Source organism: Paramormyrops kingsleyae, chromosome 1 (assembly GCF_048594095.1).
Source record: "Paramormyrops kingsleyae isolate MSU_618 chromosome 1, PKINGS_0.4, whole genome shotgun sequence".
Taxonomy (NCBI): domain Eukaryota; kingdom Metazoa; phylum Chordata; class Actinopteri; order Osteoglossiformes; family Mormyridae; genus Paramormyrops; species Paramormyrops kingsleyae.
Window position 1 is genome coordinate 1,303,582 of NC_132797.1, and position 23,801 is coordinate 1,327,382.

General features: G+C 46.0%; 2 protein-coding genes across 7 annotated transcripts in view; both read left to right on the forward strand.

Moving 5' to 3' along the window:
- The window catches only part of LOC111854607 (uncharacterized), a 63,013-nt gene extending 57,629 nt beyond the window's left edge, over window positions 1-5,384 (forward strand). For 4 of the 6 annotated variants that reach the window (XR_002840718.2, XM_023832708.2, XM_023832707.2 and 1 more), the window contains 2 exons: window positions 592-628; window positions 3,331-5,384. Coding sequence is in view for 4 of the 6 variants with exons in the window: in XM_023832708.2 (XP_023688476.2) it covers window positions 592-628; window positions 3,331-3,347 (54 nt within the window). In the remaining 2 variants the exon portion in view is untranslated. The remainder of the gene's footprint in view (window positions 1-591; window positions 629-3,330) is intronic. The other 2 variants (XR_002840717.2, XM_023832709.2) reach the window with 1 other exon arrangement.
- A 317-nt stretch (window positions 5,385-5,701) lies between these two features.
- tnnt2e (troponin T2e, cardiac) lies at window positions 5,702-23,110 on the forward strand. Its single transcript, XM_072711892.1, has 13 exons — window positions 5,702-5,821; window positions 7,696-7,751; window positions 7,935-7,942; window positions 9,324-9,347; window positions 11,284-11,305; window positions 11,476-11,536; window positions 11,677-11,793; window positions 13,664-13,741; window positions 17,165-17,278; window positions 17,607-17,719; window positions 19,077-19,167; window positions 20,322-20,359; window positions 22,908-23,110. Exons 2-13 carry the CDS (start codon window positions 7,708-7,710, stop codon window positions 22,951-22,953), a joined length of 756 nt encoding a protein of 251 aa, XP_072567993.1. The 5' UTR covers window positions 5,702-5,821; window positions 7,696-7,707; the 3' UTR covers window positions 22,954-23,110.
- Window positions 23,111-23,801: the final 691 nt, after the last annotated feature.

Consider the following 23,801-nt stretch of genomic DNA (forward strand, 5'->3'; position numbering starts at 1 on the left):
CACTCAGCATATATAACACTCAGCACATATAATACTCAGCTTATATAACACTCAACTTATATAACACTCAGCATATATAACCGTTTATATAACACTCAGCATATATAACACTCAGCACATATAACACTCAGCTTATATAACACTCAGCTTATATAACACTCACCTTATATAACAGCTTATATAACACTCAGCATCTCAGTATATATAACAGCTTATATAACACTCAGCATATATAGCACTCAGCACATATAACACTCAGCATTTATAACAGCTTATATAACACTCAGCATCTCAGTATATATAACAGCTTATATAACACTCAGCATCTCAGTATATATAACAGCTTATATAACACTCAGCATATATAGCACTCAGCACATATAACACTCAGCATTTATAACAGCTTATATAACACTCAGCAGCTCAGTATATATAACAGCTTATACTGTATAACACAGCATTTATAACAGCTTATATAACACTCAGCATCTCAGCATATATAACAGCTTATATAACACTCAGCACATATAACACTCGGCTTATTTAAAACTCAGCTTACTTAAAATTGCTTGTTTTTCTCCCTTTTCCCAGGTAACCGTTGGACAGAAGAGTAAATCTGTCACTAATGGTAAGTGAACTGTGTCACCCAGGCACTTACAGCACAAAGCATGAGCGCTTTGCCATGTCAGAAGCGTGTGCTGCTGTGTGGTGTCTGTATTTTATTGGGGGAAATTTAGCAATTTCAAAAACCAATAAAACCTGAACAAACACCCTTTACTGTGATGTCATCACACATTATCTGACTCTTTTATCCAAAGGAACTGACAGGAGTGGGAAGAAGTATGAAATGATGTGTGTTCCTTGGGATTTGCACCCACAGTTTCTGTGCTGTTAATGTAATACTCTACTTGCTGAGCTACATGAGCTTGCTTCTCTGGAGATATACTGTAGGTAATCACAGGCTGCTTTTTAAATTAAAAAGATTTTGGTCAGTTTTTGTGTTTCTGCATTTTTGTGGCTTGGAGGTTAAGGATCTTTAATTACAGTGAAATGCGAGTCATGAGCAGACCTTTACACAACCAGAGATGGAACGTTCAGGTTCAGAAATTACAGATCCAGACTCAGATTTTATTTCAACCAACCAGTTGAGGACTCTTTGGTTGGTTTACATAACAAGTACATGCATGTGTGCATCTACCGGAAGGCTGTTGGTCCAAGTCCCAGGGTCAACAGAGTGGTGTCAGCACTGGGACCGTGATCGAGGCCCCGAGCGGCTCAAGCGACTGTCAGACCTTGCTTTCTCAAAAATGGCCATTGCTTTAGAAAAGTGGCTGCTAAATAAATTAAATGTAATATGACAATTTGAGTTACACTGTATATACAAAAGTATTGGGACACATGACCATTACACCTACAGGAACTTTTATGACATCCCAGTCTAAATCCATTGGCATCAATATGGAGCTCGGCCATTCATCCAGAAGAGCATTTGTGAGGTCAGGCACTGATGTTGAAGATGATGGCCTGGCTCGCAATCTCCGTTCTAGTTCATCCCAAAGGTGCTTGATTGGGTTGAGGTCAGGGCTCTGTGCAGACCAGTCAAGTTCTTCCACACCAAAGACACCCAACCACGTCTTTATGGACCTTGTTTTGTGCACTGGGGCACAGTCATGCTGGGACGTAAAAGGACCTTCCCCAGAGTGTTCCCACAAAGTAGGAAGCATATAACTGTCTTGGTATGCTGAAGCATTAAGAGTTCCCTTCACTGGAACTAAAGGGCTTAGCCTAACCCCAGAAAACCAACCCCATACCATTATCCCTCCTCCACCAAACTTTACTGTTGGCACAATGTAGTCAAGCAAGTACCATTCTCCTGGCAACAGCCAAACCCAGACTCGTCCATCAGACTTCCAGACAGAAGCGTGATTCGTCACACCACAGAACATGTTTCCACTGCTTCAGATTCCAGTGGGATTGTGTTTTACACCATTCCGTCTGAGTGATCTGCCACTTCGTAGCTGAGTTTCTGTTGTTCGTGAATGCTTCCATTTTGCAATAACACGACTTACAGCTGACTGTGGAATATCTAGCAGGGAAGAAATTTCACAAACTGTCATACTGCAAAGGTGGCATCCTATGGCAGTGCCATGCTTGAATTAACTGAACTCTTCACAATGACCCATTCTTTCACAAATGTTTGTAAACCTGATCGCAGGGTGAGGTGCTTGATTTTCTGTGGCAGTGGGTCTCAATGAAACACCTGAATTCAATGATTAAGAAGTGTGTCCCAATACTTTTGCCCATATAGTGTATATGTCAACCCAAAGACCTACCAGGCCGCCAGCTGCATCAACCTGCCCACAAATTGTATGGATTCACGCAGATTTTTTTCCATTCTTTAAAGTATTCCGGTCAGGGTATGACAGGGAGGGGGCGATGTGAATGATGTGTGTCCATGTCCCCCCACCCCTGTAAGGCAAAGTGGGGAGGCCAGGCTTCTCAGGGACGTGCCTGTCGGCTGTCATCACATCCCCACGCTCTATTTTTAAAGAAGCCTGCCTGCTCTGACCTTGTGTCCCAGTATAAAGAACCTTATGCCCCCCCACTCAGGCTTCTGAATGCCAGGGGGGGTGCCACGTGCCTGATGCATGCCTGAGTGCAGCTGCTTGATTGTCACATTACGGCTGCGCGCCGGGCCGGATTAGCGGAGCTCTGTATGGCTAAGCGCCCATATTCTCAGAGCGATGCGAGCTGTAAAGCCTCCCGTCTGGGGGGGGGTGGAAGGGGTGGGGGGGACCGGGGGGGTTTGGTGTCCTCCTGTTCCATGGCAGCCTCAATTGCGTGGTCAAGGTTGGCCAAACGAAGCAGTGTGTCCAAAGAAGACTGAACGGAATAGCATTCCACATTTTGGGGCCACTGGAAATAGCTGTCCCTGGCCCTTACGGCCTACCCTTCCCATACCCCAGCTGAAATAGACCTTCTGATGACGCTTAAATGACAGCCCAGTCACGCTCAATTATTCAAAGTGTCCCCGGCTTCAGCTGCACGTCACTGGCAGGTGTGTCACCAAGCGCCGCTCCCCATGCAAACACTGTCTTATCCAGGCTTTATTTATAGCAGAAGAATTAGCGCCAAGCTAACTCGCAGATCTGCGAAACAATTAAGGAAATCCAAGTGGATAAAGTGCTACTTCCTGCCGGCCTGAGAAAGAGTGACGCGGAAAGCCAGGGTGTCTGGCCGACTCTGGCCACCCCGAGTAGGAACCACATGGCAGGTCGGTAGGCAGCATTTATGAAACACGACTGACAGTTTCTGTTCTCTGTCTCTCAGCAGGAGTGGGACACTGACGACACCGGAACAGCTAAAAATGGCTGGACCCAACAATATGCAAGGCCCTCTTCCTTGCTTTGTACATTTTGAATATCAAAAAAGTTGTTGCTTCTTTTTGCTGTTTTATTTTAAAGTTAAACCCAGGGGGAGTGGGGCAGAAACTAAAGAGAATGAGATTTATAGTAGCACAGAAGCCTGGCCTGTTTATCTGTTTGCCTCTCTAACACACCCGTTTCACACATACCTGTGTGGCTACACTGTGACATTTCAGCAAAGTGTCCTTTTCCGACATTTACCACCAGCTTCTGAACATGATTATACTTTGCACAAACAGTTCTGTCCAGGGTCTGTCCCAGAAGAGTCACAGGATATTTTGTAACAAAAAAGAGAAATTCCCTCTGCTGCCACACCATACAGGTTCATTTCACTCTTCCAGGAAAGTGCCTGATATTTTGTGTTAGCCGCTAGCAGTAGTGATTAGAATTTCAGTCTGATGTTCACAGTAGGAATACAAACTGCACACATTGCTTAGATTTGGATCTCTGCTTATTTTTGCTTGCTGATAACATTTACCAGTAAAATAGTGGATTAATTTCTGCATATATACATTAAGGAGCTGCTTAAAGCACCACTTTACGTGTGATTCTTGACACATGTTGTATTCTTATCACCAGCTATTAAAGAAAGCATTTAGGGGTAAAATATGTTATAGTTATGTTTGTTCCGCACCTGGGAGGCAGTGATAGTGGGTGTTAAACCTTATTGTTCATCTAGTCCCATTTATCCTTTCGCTCTTAGTGTTGGCACGCTGGGTTTCAGTCACGGTAAATAAAAAAGTGTGACAGCAGCGAGATTGGCTGAGGTGGCACCCGGCAGGTTCCTCCTGGTGCTCCTCCGCTGTTTGACGACGCTCGGTACCAGCAAAGGCCGACACTGAAACGGGGGAGAGATCCCGCTGCAGCACAGTCACGGTCCTGAGGGATGATAACTACACTGTGGCCTTTCGTTTCTGCTATTAACGCATAAATTACCGTCAAGAACACTACATATGGAGTCCAGGGAAGAAGACGTGTCCCTCAGACACGATGAGAGTAAGGCCCAAGGGTGTACACTGTCCAGGTAGCCTGCCACTAAGGCGAAGTTAAAGCCTGTATTATGGCGAACGATCTTATTCACCACAGCCTCAACTTCCAAATCGGAGAGGAGCATCAAAGCATAATGTGGTTTACATGCATTATGAAGTTTTCTGTTCTGGTAATGTAAGACTCTTTTTTATTGTTGTTCTATTGTGTCAAAATAATGCAGAATAGAATGCATTGAATAGTTAAAGAAAGAGCGGAATGAAAAACGATCACTCATATCACCTTTGGCTGTAAACCAGATGAAATGATAGATGTGCTTTTGTGAGCACAGATGCAATTTGGTTAAGCACTTGACTGTCTTGCTCAGGATCATGTCGCAGGTGTGAAGTGCGACGTTGAGGGAGTGACATTGCGAATCGGACACAAACCACAATGGTGTTCGTACACAACCCTAGGAGCTGAAACCCAAATTAGACCCATCCGTGTCACTGGGCTCTGTCTCATATTACTGTGGTATTCCAAAGGCTTGGCCGGTAAATCCAGGCCGTATAACACTTTATTATTCTTTATTGGAAGGTCAGTACTGCTGGTTTGGGCCCTGCTCACTTTATTTTTAAGCTAACAGTCATGGTAATACTCCATCAGACCATGCTGTCAGGTTCTCAATAAAGTGTCTGATTTCCCAATAGAATTGCTTGGAAATCTGTTCTTCTCTTTTTCTGACAATGAAAGTTGTTGGTGAAATAAATTCCCCTAAACTGTGTTTGGCAATTTTCGTCTCCTGTTAATGTTTCAGTTTTTCTAAACACACCTGTGCATTGTATTGGAATTAAACGGAGCCCTCAAAAGCAACTGCCATCAATCTACAGCTATTAAAGGTTTTGTTTGTTGTGATGAATAGCTTTACAACATGACTGATTTTTAAACAATGTGCAAATGACTCTGCAATAAAGAGGTAACTGTTCAAAGGTGTCATGCTTTCGTAATCCTTCGACTAGCATGTTTAAAACATTTTCCAAAGGTGCTGAAGTGCTTTTACAGCCCTTCAGGCATAAAATACACAGAAAACATCAATGACAAAGATGGAATCCAGCTCCTGTACGCATATATGTTAGGCTTCTTCAGTCTAACAATAGATAATGCTTTTGCAGACTAGCCAATCACGGGGCAGATAAGTCACATGACCAGGGAGGGCTGTATATTGTAAGCCTTGAAGCCTGACTCAAGCTGTCTGAATTCTGCACAGCAAAGAATAAGAGACACGTTCCTCAGGTGTGAGACACAGGTAAGAGGAGTGCTTGTCTGCCTGCGGCGTGAGTTCTGCTGTGGAAGTATGATTTGCTTTAATCCAGAGATCTGGTTCTGAGGTGTGTCTAACAGCAGTACCAGGTGGTAGGAGTTGGTAGCAGGTAGGCACCTGATCACATGGCATGTTACACATCCCATTCTCTGCCAGGGCCAAGACTGCGCTGGGGCGGCTGCATGCTTTGGGGTTTTATGTTAAAACGGGTTTTAAAGCAGCTATCCGTCACCTTCCCTACCTGCTCTCGGCTTTCAGAGCGTGGTGTGGGGGGGTGGGGGTGGCCGCAGGCACCAGACTGAATACACTTAATGCCTCAGTGAGATGTTTAATCGTCTGTGAATCCTCAGCGGATTGATCATGAGTCCTTGGAGATGTGTGCTGGCCGGGAGCCACAGGACCAGCCCACGGACCTCAGATATGTTTTCTGCAGCTCCAGCTCGCTGCATCCCAGGCATTTCTGTACAACGATAATGCACGTACAACCGCTTATGTTTGATGAGAAATGAAGGTGGCTGTTATACTGTAGTACAGAACTCCCCACAAAAATTAAAGCTGCAAAGTTCAAGTCCCTGGAACTGGTGGTTAGAAAGTCAACAACGGATGGACAGACATGCCATCAAAATGTTTGGATTATCCAACGAGAAGGAGCCCAAGTGGTTATTAGAAATATGACATTATTTCTCATCTCGTTCCATATCTCCCTGGCTTCTCCAGGCAAGGTCAAGGTCGTGGTGACCTTGAGCAGCAAGTTGTGGAGGTCCAGAGGAGGAAAAGGGGAGCTTTTAGGAGTCAGAATCTGTAAACATAGTGCAGCCCTATGATTTAACAATAGATTCCAGTCATGCTTGTTTGTCCTTCAGAGGACACTGTCATTCTACACTGTCATTCTACACTGTCATTCTACACTGTCATTCTACGCCCAGATGCTCTCCTACATTTAAAACCCAAAAGGAATTACCCTGTGATTATGGTCACTGTCTGCAAAAGCCTACCCTTGCTATAGCCTGGGTGAACGCTGTGGGATGTATGAGAAATGTTATGTCAAATTCTGCACAGTCCGACCCCACTGTGCAGCTGCAAAATTAGCCCTCAAGGGAGCATGTGGCGTGATTTATGGTCACACCAAAGGGGCCGTGGTTCAGTTAGGCCAAGTTACATTGTTTGGAAGAGAGCTTCACACCTGTCTCAAGCCATTTTCATGTATGTGCTCCAAATATAGCCTCCGCTAGCACTGCCTAACTCATCCTTCCATTTTTTAAATTTATTTTTTATGAGGATAGATATATTGAAGCTTTTTTAGTTTTATTGAACATTATACAAAGTCATACTCTACGTGGTTTATTTATTCTCAGGTAAGGGACAGTGGGTCAGTGTGTGTCACCTACAGCAAATTTAGCAGTGTCATCGTCATCATGTCATTGTGTGAATGTGTATATGTAACCCGACTGGCACTGCTGCGTGTGTGTGAGATACGTGAGTGTGGATCTCTTTTGCCATGAAGCGTGAATTAATCCTAGTGGTTGCGTGACTTGTGCACATGATTGTTGAACATTGTTGAGCAAGCATGACTGTGTCCGTGACCCCGGGTTTGTGCATGTTATTGGGTCTGTCACCCAGGCGAGCCAAGGGTACAATTTCAACCCCTCCCCCAATCATACTGCACTTGTATCCCAGGCCGGAATATGTCCAGTGCATTCCGCACTGGAGGGGGGATTAAGGAAAGGTCAAGTGAAGCCCTTTGTTGTGGTGTCATTGCAGGGGACTACAAAGTGTGATATGGGCCGGGGGGGGGGGAGGGGGAGAAGTGGGTGTGGGGGGGTTCTAAACCTTCTAATTATTGGGGTAGTCAGTTCCTCTGGCATATAAACTGAGCAGGAGACATACATAACTGGAGTTTGAGTGTCAGCTGCTGAAAATGGGAGCGGGATTCCTGAGGAATCCAGTATCCAGCTGTGATTCCTGTCTTTCGGCCTGATCCAGGTGCACTCAGACATGGCTGATGTGGAAGAATTAGTAGAGGAGGTGGAAGAAGTACAGTAAGCATTTTACCTTTGATACTCACCTTTCCATATTAAATGTTCCATCGGTTTACATTTGACTGCTACGATTAAAATCCCATCAAATTCATGTAACCAACACAGACCTAATCATCTAATCCTCTATAAATATAATATTTCCCACATTCTGCCTTTTTTTCATGTCCTCCATTTTTGGTAAAGGGAAGAAGGTAAGATCCTCGATGAGTGAATTTCCTTACCACTTTTACATTATTCATCAGTAACTCTAACAGTTCTACACATTAACTGATCTTACCTCTGTATACTAGAGGCGGAGGCAGCAGAGGAAGGTAATTTTCTATTTTTGATTCAGTCTATTTTTGGAGGAGTACAATTTGCATTACAAGATACATTATCTATCTTTCTATCTGCTTATACATGACAGACAGACAGACAGACAGACAGACAGATAGATAGATAGACAGAAACTTACAAACACACCATATGGCCAAAAGTATTGGGTCACACTGGTTTGCATACCAAGGCATTTTGGATAATCCTATATTTCCAAATTTGTGGGAACAGTTTTATATATCAATTTGGATTTGATTGATATATATTTTTAGAAATGATAAGCTAACACGTTTCAATATATTGGCACTTTTTTTGTATAGGATATACTATTCCCCGTGTTTGCCTGTCATGCCTAACCTAAAAGTAACCAGCGTGTACAAACAGCGAAGATTTCTTATTTATTTTGAGACAATATCTGATTGGAGGCACGTTTCTGGTAACTAGTGACACTCCAGCACATTAGTGATCCTGCCTGGGGTGTAAACTAAGGCCAGTCCAGCATTATGTGGTTATTTGGGAGTCCTTTGTGTTGTATTAGCCTGTAAAATAATGACAATCTTTATAAGTCGTTAACTCACTTTTCTTCTTATTTTTGTCTCATACAAAAACAGTGGCTGAAACAAAAGGTAAATGTTTATTCCTGAATTTTAGTTGTGGCATTACATATTCCCTGCAGTCTCACACTGTGTCATCTATCATTAAAATTGCATGATTAACTGATTAACTACATTATTAAGAACAGTTAGTGTATATTTATACCTAAATATAAACATGCATGATAAGACAACAGCCACATTTTATTCTGCATGTTCAGCACAATAGTTTCCTATAAAATTGTTTGGTGTGATAAGCTGAAATTTTCTCCACATTACTACCCCTTACGTCCTTTTCCCTTTTTCTCACCCATAAAATGATTTAATCAGTCATTTAATGTACACCCAGTGATTAAACAGCCCAGTTAGTCTGTTATTTCGAAAAAGAATCTGTGCCTGTGAGTGTATTATAAGCTTTACGTATCCTCAAGACTGCTGGGAAGTGTAGTTCTTTTTTAACTGAGGCATGTCCCTTTTAGCAAGGAATACATTCTTGATATTACCAGATGACTCTCCTATGCTCTTTACTCACCAAAATTCCTGTTTTTTTTCTTTTCCACAGAGGAAGGTATGTGACCTTTTAAATTCCTTTTATTAGCATCTATGAGCTCATGGATTTGCCCTTAATTTCAGAACCATTAACACCTCCCCGCTTAACACATAGCCCCAGCTGAAGAGGAAGCGACAGGTGATTACAGATGTCCTCAAGCACAACCACCACTGTCTCCAGCACCCAACTGACTTAACATACCCAACTGACCTATTATGTCAATGTTCATGGTGATTATGGTCTTAAACAGCTCTGACATTTTTTCTGCTTCTTCTCTTATCATCGTTTCCACCACCTACAGAAGGTAAACTTTGTAGTTCAAAAATGAGCTAGATGCTATTCATAGGGTTGCCAACTCTCACGCATCTGGCATGACACTCACGCTTTCAGACTCTCACACATCTGACATGACACTCACGCTTTCAGACTCTCACACATCTGGCATGACACTCACGCTTTCAGACTCTCACACATCTGGCGTGACACTCACGCTTTCAGACTCTCACACATCTGACGTGACACTCACGCTTTCAGACTCTCACACATCTGGCGTGACACTCACGCTTTCAGACTCTCACACATCTGGCGTGACACTCACGCTTTCAGACTCTCACACATCTGGCATGACACTCACGCTTTCAGACTCTAACACATCTGGCGTGACACTCACGCTTTCAGACTCTCACACATCTGGCATGACACTCACGCTTTCACTCACACATCTGGCGTGACACTCACGCTTTCAGACTCTAACACATCTGGCGTGACACTCACGCTTTCAGACTCTCACACATCTGGCATGACACTCACGCTTTCACTCACACATCTGGCGTGACACTCACGCTTTCAGACTCTCACACATCTGGCATGACACTCACGCTTTCACTCACACATCTGGCATGACACTCACGCTTTCAGACTCTAACACATCTGGCGTGACACTCACGCTTTCAGACTCTCACACATCTGGCATGACACTCACGCTTTCACTCACACATCTGGCGTGACACACGCGCTGTCAGACTCTCACACATCTGGCGTGACACACGCGCTTTCAGACTCTCACACATCTGGCATGACACTCACGCTTTCACTCTCACACATCTGTCGTGACACTCACGCTATAGGAATCTCATACATCTGGCATGACACTCACGCTTTCACTCACACATCTGTCGTGACACTCACGCTATCAGAATCTCATACATCTGGCATGACACTCACGCTTTCACTCTCACATCTGTCGTGACACTCACGCTATAGGAATCTCATACATCTGGCATGACACTCACGCTTTGAGATTCTCACACATCTGTTGTGACACTCACGCTTTGAGATTCTCACACATCTGTCGTGACACTCACGCTATCACTCTCACATCTGTCATGACACTTACGCTTTCACTCTCACATCTGTCGTGACACTCACGCTATCACTCTCACATCTGTCGTGACACTCACGCTTTCACTGTCACATCTGTCGTGACACTCATACTTTCACTCACACATCTGTCATGACACTCATGCTTTCACTCACACATCTGTCATGACACTCATGCTATCAGACTCTCACACATCTTTCGTGACACACGCGCTTTGAGATTCTCACACATCTGTCGTGACACTCATGCTATCAGACTCTCACACATCTTTCGTGACACACGCGCTTTGAGATTCTCACACATCTGTCGTGACACACGCGCTTTGAGATTCTCACACATCTGTCGTGACACACGCGCTTTGACATTCTCACACATCTGTCGTGACACTCACGCTTTGAGATTCTCACACATCTGTCGTGACACTGTCAGACTCTAACTGTCACGTAACAAATCTTATGACAAATCTATATTATTCCATCATAAACCTAAAATTACCTACATCAAAACATTGGAGTAGTTTGCCAACCTTACACACTGTTACATACGTGTGAATGCGTGTACAGATTTGTCTCGAATCGAAAATCTCACTCCAGCCACCTGAGCAAAGTTGGCACCTCCGTCATCATTAGCCAGTATTGCCAGTGCTGAGGCAGTATAAATGACTCACATTCTCTCTCCTGTGTTACTTAACAGATGACTCCAAGCCCAAGCCAAAGTGAGTGGTTTGTATTCTCTGTTGTCATGCTGTTTACCAAACCAGACATGCATGGCAGAGTTCTGCATGGTGCCGAAGCTATATGGAGCAGCCTGACATAATGCTTGCTGTGGAATGTAGTACAATGGTTTGTAAATGCTGTTTCACATCCTGCACTTCTCTTTTAACAGGATGTTTATGCCAAATATCGCACCACCGAAGATACCAGAGGGTGACAAAGTGGACTTTGATGTGAGTGGAATTTAAAGCCATGTATTTTGTGGTATTTCATGTCCAAATAAACAACCATGCACATGTATTTGAGGATGATCTTGATGATACTGGAAATGCTTAAGAAATTATGTCTCTTTGTGACCTGACGGGGCTGACAGGACATTCACAGGAAGCGTCAGGAGAAAGACTTGCAGGAGCTGCAGTCTCTGATTGAGGCCCATTTTATCCAGAGGAAGAAGGAAGAGGAGGAGCTGATCGCCCTGGTCAACCGCATTGTAAGTCCTCACCCCTCTGAGGGGGAATGAATAGATAGATAGATAGATAGATAGATATATAGATAGATAGATAGATAGATAGATAGATAGATAATTAGATAGATTCTTGAATTAATATTTACTAAGCACAACACTTGCATATTTAGACAATGCATATAATGTCAGAGAAAGCATTGCATGGAATTTTGCAGTAATGAAATGAATTCATTTTAGCTATTTGACAGGCACTTTTGTCCAAAGTGAGGTACAGTTTTAGGAAAGCAGGGCCAGGGAGTTGCTCAACATGCCAATGGCGAAATCACTCTGCTGGCTTTGGGATTCAAACCAGCAACATTCTGATGGCGGGTACAGAGGCCGAGCCCGCTGAGCAGTGGTGGAAGCAGCTAACCGAGAAGTTAGCTTTGATAACTGCTAATCCGCTAATTCCAAAGTTTAATTTGATAACACTAAACTGACAAACCACTAAAAAATTTTGCAGAAGCTACCGATATCCGCTAACCACTAATTACCTTTCCACTAGCTTTTATTATATGTATATATGATATACATATAATATGTATATGCTTGGGTTTGGTTTTAGGCTCTGAAACCCAATTGGAAATTGTTGGATTCTGGAGTGATTACCTGGGGGTATTCAAGGCTTACCTAATTGGGGATCGTTGGATTACCTAATTGGGGATTACCTTGGATTCTGCAGAGTCTTGAATAAATTTTCTTTCAGTTATATTCTGTCTGAGGAGTCCTATTGTGTCACTAGCTCGTGCTGACATTTTGCTTTCAGTGAACTGCCTGGGGACTACAGACATGGCACCGTTTACTAGGAAGGAGGGTCTCAGCTCTTTATTGTTCTATAGCTCTGTCAATCAGAATCCAGGAAATAAAGCAAAATAACTAAGGGCCAAAGCAGGATTTCTTGCTTAGCTGGATAAGTTGTTGTGTTTAAGGTAGTCTGGACTAAATGTAAGTGAACATTTACAGTTACATTTACTGCATTTGGGAGACGCCCTTACCCAGAGTGACTTACATAAGTGCTTAGAAGTCTCATCAGTGATAGTGGTTCAACAGAATCCCACTAAGAATACTATCACTCTAAAAACTCTGTTGGCAAGTAATAATTTTTTTAATATTAATAAAGAGTATAATCTTGATGGTGCTAATCCAAGTACTTCCAAAAGAGGTAGGTTTTTAGTCATCATTTGAAGGCACTCAGTGATTCAGCTGTTCGGGCATCTAGGGGGAGTTCATTCCACGACATAAGTGCCAAAACAGAGAAGAGTCTCGATGCATGTCTTCCTTGCATCTTGAGAAATGGTGGGACCAGTCGAGCAGTGCTGTAGGATCAGAGAGAGCGTGGTGCAGTGCAGGGTGAGATATGTTATCTTAGGTAGAAGGATGTTGGTCCATTTTTGGGTTTGAAGGTGAGCATCAGTGTTTTGAGTCTGATGCGGGCAGCTACAGGAAGCCAGTGGAGGGAGAGTAGCAATGGCGTGGTGTGGGAGAACTAGGGAAGGTTGAAAACAAGTCAGGCAGCTGCATTCTGGATCAGTTGCAGAGGATGAATGGCGCTCAGAGGCAGACCTGCTAGGAATGAGTTACAGTAGTCTAGTCTCAAGGTGATGAGAGACTGAACAAGTACCCGAGTGGCAAAGAAATGGACCAACCCTTCTGATGTTGGAGAAGAAATCGACATGAGCAGGAAATATTAGCAATCTGAGAGGTAAAGGACACGTGATTGTCTATGGTTACAAAACAGGTCAACGGGTGAAAGATGGGTCCCCAGTATGTTCAATGGGAACTATGCTAAGTGTACAGGTCAGGCTGGCTGGTGCTTAGTGTGGGCCAGAAATGTGCTGTTCTTGTGTGTCTGCAGGAGAATCGGCGAGCTGAGCGAGCGGAGCAGCAGAGGATCCGTGCAGAGAGGGAGAAGGAGAGGCAGGCCAGGCTTGCGGTGAGGGGCCCCTTCACTCCTTATTCCGGGCGAGCCGTGTCACACGCAACACACACTGGGACGGAAACTGCATGCCACATGCGCTGAACACACCAAAAAAGTACTAAATACTAATTGCACCATATAGAGCAGTAGCATCCATCCATCCATCCATTAACTTCCGCTTATCCGAGGTCGGGTCGCGGGGGCAGCAGTCTCAGCAGGGAAACCCAGACTTCCCTCTCCCCGGCCACTTCCTCCAGCTCCTCTGGGGGAATCCCGAGGCGTTCCCAGGCCAGCCAAGAGACATAGTCCCTCCAGCGTGTCCTGGGTCTTCCCTGGGGCCATCTCCCAGTGGGACATGCGCGGAACACCTCACCAGGGAGGCGTCCAGGAGGTATCCTAAGCAGATGCCCGAGCCACCTCATCTGGCTCCTCTCAATGCGGAGGAGCAGCGGCTCTACTCTGAGTCTCTCCCGAATGACCGAGCTCCTCACCCTATCTCTAAGGGAAAGCCCAGCCAATCTGCGGAGGAAACTCATTTCGGCCACTTGCACTCGCGATCTCATTCTTTCGGTCACTACCCACAGCTCGTGACCATAGGTGAGGGTAGGAACGTAAATCGATTGGTAAATCGAGAGCTTTGCCTTTTGGCTCAGCTCCTTCTTCACCAAGATAGACCGATGCAGCGCCCGCATCACTGCTGACGCCGCACCGATCCGCCTGTCGATCTCCTGATCCATCTTTCCCTCACTCGTGAACAAGACCCCGAGATACTTAAATTCCTCCACTTGGGGAAGGACCTCCTCCCCGACCCGAAGAGAGCACTCCACCCTTTTCCGGCGGAGGACCATGGTCTCGGATTTGGAGGTGCTGATTTTCATTCCAGCCATTTCACACTCGGCTGCGAACTGTTCCAGTGAGAGCCGAAGGTCACGGTCTGATGAGGCCAACAGAACCACGTCATCTGCAAAAAGCAGAGACCTAATCCTGAGGTCACCAAACCGGACACCCTCAACGCCCTGGCTGTGCCTAGAAATTCTGTCCATAAAGGTTATGAACAGAATCGGTGATAAAGGGCAACCCTGGCGGAGTCCAACCCTCACCGGGAATGTGGACCAAGCTCTGACACCGGTTGTACAGGGACTGAACAGCCCTTATAAGGCAGTCCGGCACCCCATACTCCCGGAGCACTCCCCACAGGACTCCCCAAGGGACGCGGTTAAATGCCTTCTCCAAGTCCACAAAGCACATGTAGACTGGTTGGGCAAACTCCCACGCCCCCTCCAGGACCCTACAAAGAGTATAGAGCTGGTCCACTATTCCATGGCCAGAGAGAAAACCACACTGCTCCTCCTGAATCCGAGGTTCAACTATCCAACAGACCCTCCTCTCCAGCACCCCCGAATAGACTTTACCAGGGAGGCTGAGAAGTGTGATCCCCCTATAGTTGGAACACACCCTCCGGTCCCCCTTCTTGAAGATGGGGACCACCACCCCAGTCTGCCAATCCAGAGGCACCGCCCCCGATGTCCACGTAATGCCGCAGATGCATGTCAACCAAGACAGCCCCGCAATATCCAGAGCCTTGAGGAACTCCGGGCAGATCTCATCCACCGAGGAGCTTTTTAACCACCTCAGCGACCTCTGCCCCAGAGATAGGTGAGTCCACCTCCAAGTCCCCAGATTCTGCTTCCTCATTGGAAGGCGTGTCGGTGGGATTGAGGAGGTCTTCAAAGTATTCCTTCCACCGACCCACAACGTCCCGAGCTGAGGTCAGCAGTGCACCATCCCCACCATAAACAGTGTTGATGCTGCTCCGCTTTCCCGCCCTGAGACACCAGATGGTGGACCAGAATCTCCTCAAAGCCATCCAGAAGTCATTCTCCATGGCCTCGCCAAAACTCCTCCCATACCTGAGTTTTTGCCTCAGCAACCGCCGAAGCCACGTTCCACTTGGCCCGCCGGTACTCATCAGGTGCTTCCGGAGTCTCACAGGCCAAAAAAGCCCGATAGGACTCCTTCTTCAGCTTGACGGCATCCCTCACCGCCGGTGTCCACCAGCGGGTTCGGGGATTGCCACCACGATAAGCACCAATCACCTTACGGCCACAGCTCTGGTCAGCCACCTCCACAATGGAGGCGCGGAACATGGCCCATTCGGACTCCATGTCCCCCGCCTCCCCCGAGACATGGGTGAAGTTCTGCCGGAGGTAGGGGTTGAAACTCCCTCTGACAGAGGATTCCGACAGACGTTCCCAGCAGACACGCACTATACGTTTGGGTCTGCCAGGTCTGACCGGCTTCCTCCCCCACCACCGGAGCCAACCCACCACCAGGTGGTGATCGGTTGACAGCTCCGCCCCTCTCCTCACCCAAGTGTCCAATACATGCGGCCGCAAGTCCGATGACACGACCACAAAGTCGATCATCGAACTGCGGCCTAGGGTGTCCTGGTGCCAACAGCACAGGAATTCAACAACAAAACACTACTATGGTTCAGATCGGGGGGGGCGTTTCTTCCAATCACACCCCTCCAGGTCTCACTGTCATTGCCCACGTGAGCATTGAAGTCCCCCAGCAGAACAAGGAGTGCTCTCCAACACCCCTTCCGAGGACTCCAAAAAGGGTGGGTATTCTGAACTGCCATTTGGCACATAAGCACAAGGCGAAGGGAGGCTACCCTCTCGTCCACCACGGTAAACCCCAATGTACAGGTGCCCAGCCAGGGGGCAATAAGTATGCCCACTCCAGCTCGGCGCCTCTCCCCGTGAGCAACTCCAGAGTGGAAGAGGGTCCAGCCCCCTTCGCGGAGACTGGTTCCAGAGCCCAAGCCTTGCGTCGAGGTGAACCCGACTAACATCTAGTCGGAACCTCACAGCCTCGCGCACCAGCTCAGAGGGTGACAGAGAGGTGACATTCCATGTCCCTAGAACTAGCTTCTGCAGCCGAGGATCGGACCGCCAAGGCCTTCGGCCACTGCCCAACTCACACTGCACCCGACCCCTATGGCCCCTCCTACAGGTGGTGAGCCCATGGGTGCAGGCCTGGCCACCAGGCACTCGCCATTGAGCCCCACCCCCAGGCCTGGCTCTGGGGGGGGGGGGGGGGTGACCCGCGTCCAGGCAAGAGAAATCGTGGATCAATGTTTTTACTCATCATTAGGGGTCTTGTGAGCTGCACTTCTTCTGGTTCCTCACCCAGGACCTGTTTGCCTTGGGTAACCCTACCAGGGGCATAAAGCCCCAGGCAACATAGCTCCTGGGATCATTGGAACACGCAAACCCCTCCACCACGATAAGGTGTTGGCTCCAGGAGAGGTATAGCAGTAGCAGATATCATATAATCATAAAGCACACATCAAGAGAAAATTACCTTCAAGAGTTCCTTCAGTAGACACCAATGAGTAGGACACTGACTTCTGAATGGACTTCTCTCCTGCAGGAGGAGAAGGAAAGGAAGGAACAAGAGGAACAGCGCAAAAAGCAAGATGAGGACGCCAAGAAGAAGAAGGTCCTGACCAACATGACTCATCAGTATGGGAGCATCCAGCAGAAGGTGAGCTTTGCACTGACATTAAGGTAGCTGTCATTGGCTGTGGAACCTGTGTATGTACATATACAGCTGATATTGGTAGCTGTCATTGGCTGAGGAGCCTGTGTATGTATGTATACAGCTGATATAGGTAGCTGTCATTGGCTGAGATGCTGGTGTCTGTATGTAAACAGCTGTGAAAGCACACAGCAGCCAAAATCAGCTGTCATCTGACTGTAAGACTAATTAAAAAAAAAACAATAAAATGAATGAAGAGAGCACTCCAGGTCCTATTAAAAGGGGCATTCTACCATATCATGCTACCCTAAGATGATCCACTGCTGACTTTCAGGGTGAGGGTCGTAAAGGGGCCAAAAAACAAACTGAGAGAGAGAAGAAGAAGAAGATTCTGGTTGAGAGACGGAAGGGCCTGAACATCGACCACCTGAATGAGGACAAACTAAAGTACGCTGCATGTGATCAGAGGAAGATAGTGAAATTCTTATCCCAAGACTGCAGGGTAGGGGACAGATGCATGGGGGACAATGAGACAGACAGCAGTGCAATACTGGACAAACAGCAGTGAGATAAGACAGCTATATGGGGGACAATGAGACAGACAGCAGTGCGATACAGGATAGACAGCAGTGAGATAAGACAGGTGCATGGGGGACAATGAGACAGACAGCAGTGCGATACAGGATAGACAGCAGTGAGATAAGACAGGTGCATGGGGGACAATGAGACAGACAGCAGTGCGATACAGGATAGACAGCAGTGAGATAAGACAGGTGCATGGGGGACAATGAGACAGACAGCAGTGCGATACAGGATAGACAGCAGTGTGATAAGACAGATATATGGGGGACAATGAGACAGACAGCAGTGCGATACAGGATAGACAGCAGTGTGATAAGACAGATATATGGGGGACAATGAGACAGACAGCAGTGCGATACAGGATAGACAGCAGTGAGATAAGACAGATGTATGGGGGACAATAGGCCAGACAGCAGTGCGATACAGGATAGACAGCAGTGAGATAAGACAGATATATGGGGGACAATAGGCCAGACAGCAGTGCGATACAGGATAGACAGCAGTGTGATAAGACAGATATATGGGGGACAATGAGACAGACAGCAGTGCGATACAGGATAGACAGCAGTGTGATAAGACAGATATATGGGGGACAATAGGCCAGACAGCAGTGCGATACAGGATAGACAGCAGTGAGATAAGACAGATATATGGGGGACAATAGGCCAGACAGCAGTGCCATACAGGATAGACAGCAGTGAGATAAGACAGATATATGGGGGACAATGAGACAGACAGCAGTGCCATACAGGATAGACAGCAGTGAGATAAGACAGGTGCATGGGGGACAATGAGACAGACAGCAGTGCCATACAGGATAGACAGCAATGCACTGCGGTGTGGGTGTTGTGGGTGGTGCAGCGGCAGCAGGGGCTGAGGCAGTTTGGGTGGTGCAGGTGGTGCTGGTACTGCGGGCAGTGTGGGTGCTGTGGTTGGTGCAGCTGGTTCCAGTACTGTGGGCAGTGTGGATGCTGCAGGCAGTGCAGGTGGTGCCAGTGTTTTGGGTGGTGCGGTTGCTAATGCATTGTACGTGCTTTACAGAGAACAGGAATCTGAAAGCGTGTGAACTTCTTAAGGGATGAATCAGACCTGATACCTTTTGGTAAAATATCTGGTCTCCCATTTCTTTAACAAAAGAGCCAGTGGTGGTCTGATAACCAGGATTACTCTGGTGACACGTACAGGGACACATTCTGTCCTCTCACTGGCTCTCGCACCACAGAGAAAAGGCCACTGAGCTTTGGCAATGGATGATGCAGCTGGAAGCGGAGAAGTTTGACCTCACAGAGAAACTGAAGAGGCAGAAATATGATGTAAGTACTGCAAAGAAGTGCGGCATTTTATGGATCCGCCAAAGTACTTCATGATTTATACATCTCACAGGTCACTTAAGTCTGAGCTGACTCAAAACAGCATCATAATGAAAGAAAAAAATCCTTAAATCAATCAATTCAAGATGTGCACTTTTTTTGTGGTTTTAACTGCATCAGATGAATCATTGGGGCATTTATGATTGGATATAATGCTCACATTTAGAGATCCTGTTGAATGTCAAGTATTATACTTGTGTGATTAATCTAAGATTTATATGACAGTGCTATAAAAATGAAAGTTTGCCAGTATGTATCGCCATCTGCTGCAGTAAAATGACCAACTTGTTCATACCTATGAATGAACAGTGAGTGGAAGGAAAATGAACCATCCAAACGTCAGAGCGTAACCAGTGATCGTAATGTTACGGGTGTCGTTATCTGCCCATTCTTCTCTTCCTTTCTATATTTACCTTCCAGGACACACACAAGTCATGGTTCTGGGACCGTTTGGTGTGTAAGGCATATTCTGTTTAGTAATCAACTTTAAATATCACACCACAAAAGAATTACTCTTCTAAGAATGTATTTCCACCCAAATATTTATCTGAACATTTAAACAACATTGCTTAAATGTTAACTATTAACAGGGGTACAACCTCAGTTTCAGAAGCCTTCATATAGCCTGAATCTTATGGGACAGTCATAACAGGAATAGGAGTTAGGTCACTGATTGCTAATGTAAACAGCAGAGGGCACTGTAACCCGTGTGTGACACGTCCCACAGTGCACCCGAGCAGAGGGGCATTCCCAGCTCACGTATCTAAATCTGTTAACTTGCTTCCAGATGTGTGTGCTCCAGAACCGAATCAATGAGCAGCAGAAGTTGTAAGTAACTGGTGTGAAGGCGCAAACCCCCAAAACTCACCCCCCACTCCCCACCCCTGCACGGTAGTCTACAGTCAGTCAAATCCAGCCCCTGGATCCGGACGGGGGGTGATGGACCACGTGGGGTGGTCGCTGTCGAATACAGGTGACGCTTTTGGAGGGCAGGGGGGCCGCAGCCCCGCGGACGGCTAGGAGGACCTCGCAGGACCCCTAAGTCTCCAGTGCATTCCTCCTGAGCTTAGCTAAGCTTCCGTGTGTGTCCTCCACAGATCACTCAGCTCCTGGTTCGCGTTCAGGATCACCAGAGGTGAGTCCATGGAGCCACACTGGCCAAATTTAAGGCGTGGGGGCATCACTGGGACGCTCTTGGCCAGAGTGGTGGGTTTGGCCTTCTTGGAAAGGTCTTCACGTCAATTGAGGCAAAAGTGTCCTGTTCCTCAAATGATTCTGAAGCTTTGAGGAACTGCAGATTTAAAGTACAACCTCGTTTCCAAAACAGTTGGGATGCTGTGTAAAATGTAAATAAAAACACAATGCAATGATTTACAAATCATATAAACCCATATTTCACAAAAAGACAACATATCAAATGTTGAAAATGAGAAATGTTATTGTTTTATGTCAAATATATGTTCAATTTGAATTCGATGTTAGCAACACATTTCAAAAAAGTTGCGGGAGGAGCAATAAACGAAAAGTTGTGTGATGCTAAAACAAAACACCTGGTTGAATATCTCACAACTAATTAGGTTAATTGGCAACAGGTCAGTAAGATGACTGGGTATAAAAAGAGCCTCCCAGAGAGGCAGAGTCTCTGTGCAGTGAAGATGTGGAGAGATTCACCATTCTGTGCAGTGAAGATGTGGAGAGATTCACCGCTCTGTGCAGTGAAGATGTGGAGAGATTCACCGCTCTGTGCAGTGAAGATGTGGAGAGATTCACCGCTCTGTGCAGTGAAGATGTGGAGAGATTCACCGCTCTGTGCAGTGAAGATGTGGAGAGATTCACCGCTCTGTGCAGTGAAGATGTGGAGAGATTCACCGCTCTGTGAAAGACTGTGTGTGCAAATAGTGCAACAATTTAAGAATTCTGCATGTATGACAACAGCATGGCTCTGTAGTAGAGGAGTCTGGGTGCAAGACTGGCCTTCCTGCAGTCCAGGCCTGTCACACACTGACTTTGGTGCATCAAGACATGAAAAAAATGACAAAGGAGACCCCGAACTGTTGAGCAGTTGAAATCCTATATTAGGCAATAATGGGACAAAATTTCACTTTCAAAACTCCAGCAACTGATCCCCTCAGTTCCCAAACACTCAGAGTGTCATTAAAAGAAGAGCTGATGCCACACAGTGGTGAACAGGATTAAAAGAGGAGCTGATGCCACACGGTGGTGAACAGGATTAAAAGAGGAGCTGATGCCACACGGTGGTGAACAGGATTAAAAGAGGAGCTGATGCCACACGGTGGTGAACAGGATTAAAAGAGGAGCTGATGCCACATGGTGGTGAACAGGATTAAAAGAGGAGCTGATGCCACACGGTGGTGAACAGGATTAAAAGAGGAGCTGATGCCACACGGTGGTGAACAGGATTAAAAGAGGAGCTGATGCCACACGGTGGTGAACAGGATTAAAAGAGGAGCTGATGCCACACGGTGGTGAACAGGCCCCTTTACCAACTGTTTGGAAACATGTTGCTGGCATCAAATTGTTATATTTGTCATAAAACAAAATTTCTCAGTTTCAACATTTAATGTCTTTGTTCTATTTTCAATTCAATATGGGTTTATATGATTTGTAAATTCTGCTTTTATTTACATTTTACACAGCTTCCCGACTTCTTTGAAACGGTTTTGTATAGCAGGTATAAAGAAAAGAAACAGCTTTTTAAAAATGATTTGCTTCAAATTTCAAACAGTTCCAATTGCCCATTGGTCAGTATTACCATCCAATAAGATGTTCCACTTCCTTTTGTTGTGCTGACCCCCTGCATGCATCCAGAGTGCACCAATACCCCACAGTACCCTGAAGTCACATGACCTCGCTTTTTCTCAAGCTGGGCCATGTGATTGGGTCGCACCATTGAGTCAAAGGGAAGCTGAATGGGGGTGCAGTACCAAGCACCTCCACCTGACCAGTTTCACTAAGTGTCTCCCCCCTTCAATAAGATTTCACCCCCTACCCAACCGCTCCACTTGGGATGATCCTGACTCTCGTCTCCCAGTGCCTGACCTTAACTGCATGTGTACAAAACAAAATGACGATTTCATAGCACCAAAAAGTGCAAGCTCCCTAGATATCTACGGAAGCCTTATAACTGAAAGCTTCTGACAGAAGCTACAGTGTCCTTAGAGGTTATGAAGCCGTACTTCTCCCAAAAAGGCTGCGTGAAGGAAGAGTGCGCAGCAGAAGTTATGGACGGATGAATGTCGTCTGAAGCACTGCAATGACCTTATATCCATGAAGCTCAAATTGAAAGAAAATTGTAGGTCAATCAGCTGCTGGGATAATGAGCATGCTGGTGAAGTGCCGACCCCCGCATGCTCTGTCCTCATCAGTTTGATCACAAACACCTGTTTTCATCTTGTTTGTTGTCCTATCACAATGCATGCCTGATGAGTCACTTTGAAGTCAGTCTTTCAGTCTACTCCTGCAATCAGATGTCTCAGAAGATGTAAGTGGTAAAAGGTGTTTAATTTAAAAAGTTCAAAGAGTTTTTTAACAGAAGAAAATATGAAATATGGACTTTGAGACCGTTCCTATCTCTACCTTAGATGATGCAATGCTGTAATCTGCTGCCACCTAGTGGCCGAACGTAATGCTTGCATTTCCACAGCCTGCGCTCTCTTTTTCAGCGCCAAAGGCCGTGGCAAGGGCAAAATGGGAGGCCGGCTGAGGTAAAGGGAGAGTGGCAGGTGGCAGCAGGAGGCTCCAGAGGGAAGCGGACAAAGACAGTGTGGCTTTTTTCCAGCTATTTCTTGCTGCACTGGGAGCATTCAAGATCATTTGGATGTATCATATGTACAAATAAAGCAATCACTGGCACTGGCTAGAGCAACTGCTTGTACTACCCAAGTTAGTACCCATAAGTTCTTCTAACCTTAAAATAAGGCCCTAACGAATAACAGATGAACACACACCACCACCTCTTTTATGAGGGCTAGATTTTTTTTAAATATCCCTTAAGCTGAAAATCACCCTCAGTTAGTTTTTAGCTCATAACTAGTGATGGACAAAACGACACCTCATGAACTATTTGCAGTATTTTTTAACCCCACTAGGTGGTGCACTTGGTTTGCTTTGGGGCCTGCTTGGTGTCCTTTTTGGAACAAGTATAATAAAGGGTCTGTGTAACGGCAATAGCATTAAGCTACGAAACAGCAGCGAATTCTGAAAGGTAAGAATCTGAAATAGCGACTTTTTCCTTTTTAAAAGGAGCACAGCTTTGGGTGTTGTCAGACTTGACTAAATGCTTCAAAGTCATAACAGATGGAGAGGAATTGATCGTACTACTGTTATAAACATGCATTAGGCAGCAGTGGGAAAAGGGAGAGAGGAACACGGATTAGTGGTAGGTTCCCTGACCGGCTCGTGCAGCAGGAAACGAGACCGTCCACGTGGGCACGCATTTTAAAGATGTCCTTCCCTTTTCATCATTTTATCAGTTACATCCCAACGGCTTTGCACATCTAATACCAGCACCTGCGATGTGCCCACATATTTTAAATGTTTACCATTTAGAAAGTAGC

What these genes read in the sequence shown, in the direction of transcription:
- tnnt2e (XM_072711892.1), top strand. Translation starts at nt 7,708, where the DNA reads ATGGCTGATGTGGAAGAATTAGTAGAGGAGGTGGAAGAAGTACA. An exon ending in GACTCCAAGCCCAAGCCAAA is followed by an intron (nt 11,306 to 11,475) that starts GTGAGTGGTTTG and finishes CTCTTTTAACAG; the next exon opens with GATGTTTATGCCAAATATCG. An exon ending in ATGGGAGCATCCAGCAGAAG is followed by an intron (nt 17,279 to 17,606) that starts GTGAGCTTTGCA and finishes GCTGACTTTCAG; the next exon opens with GGTGAGGGTCGTAAAGGGGC.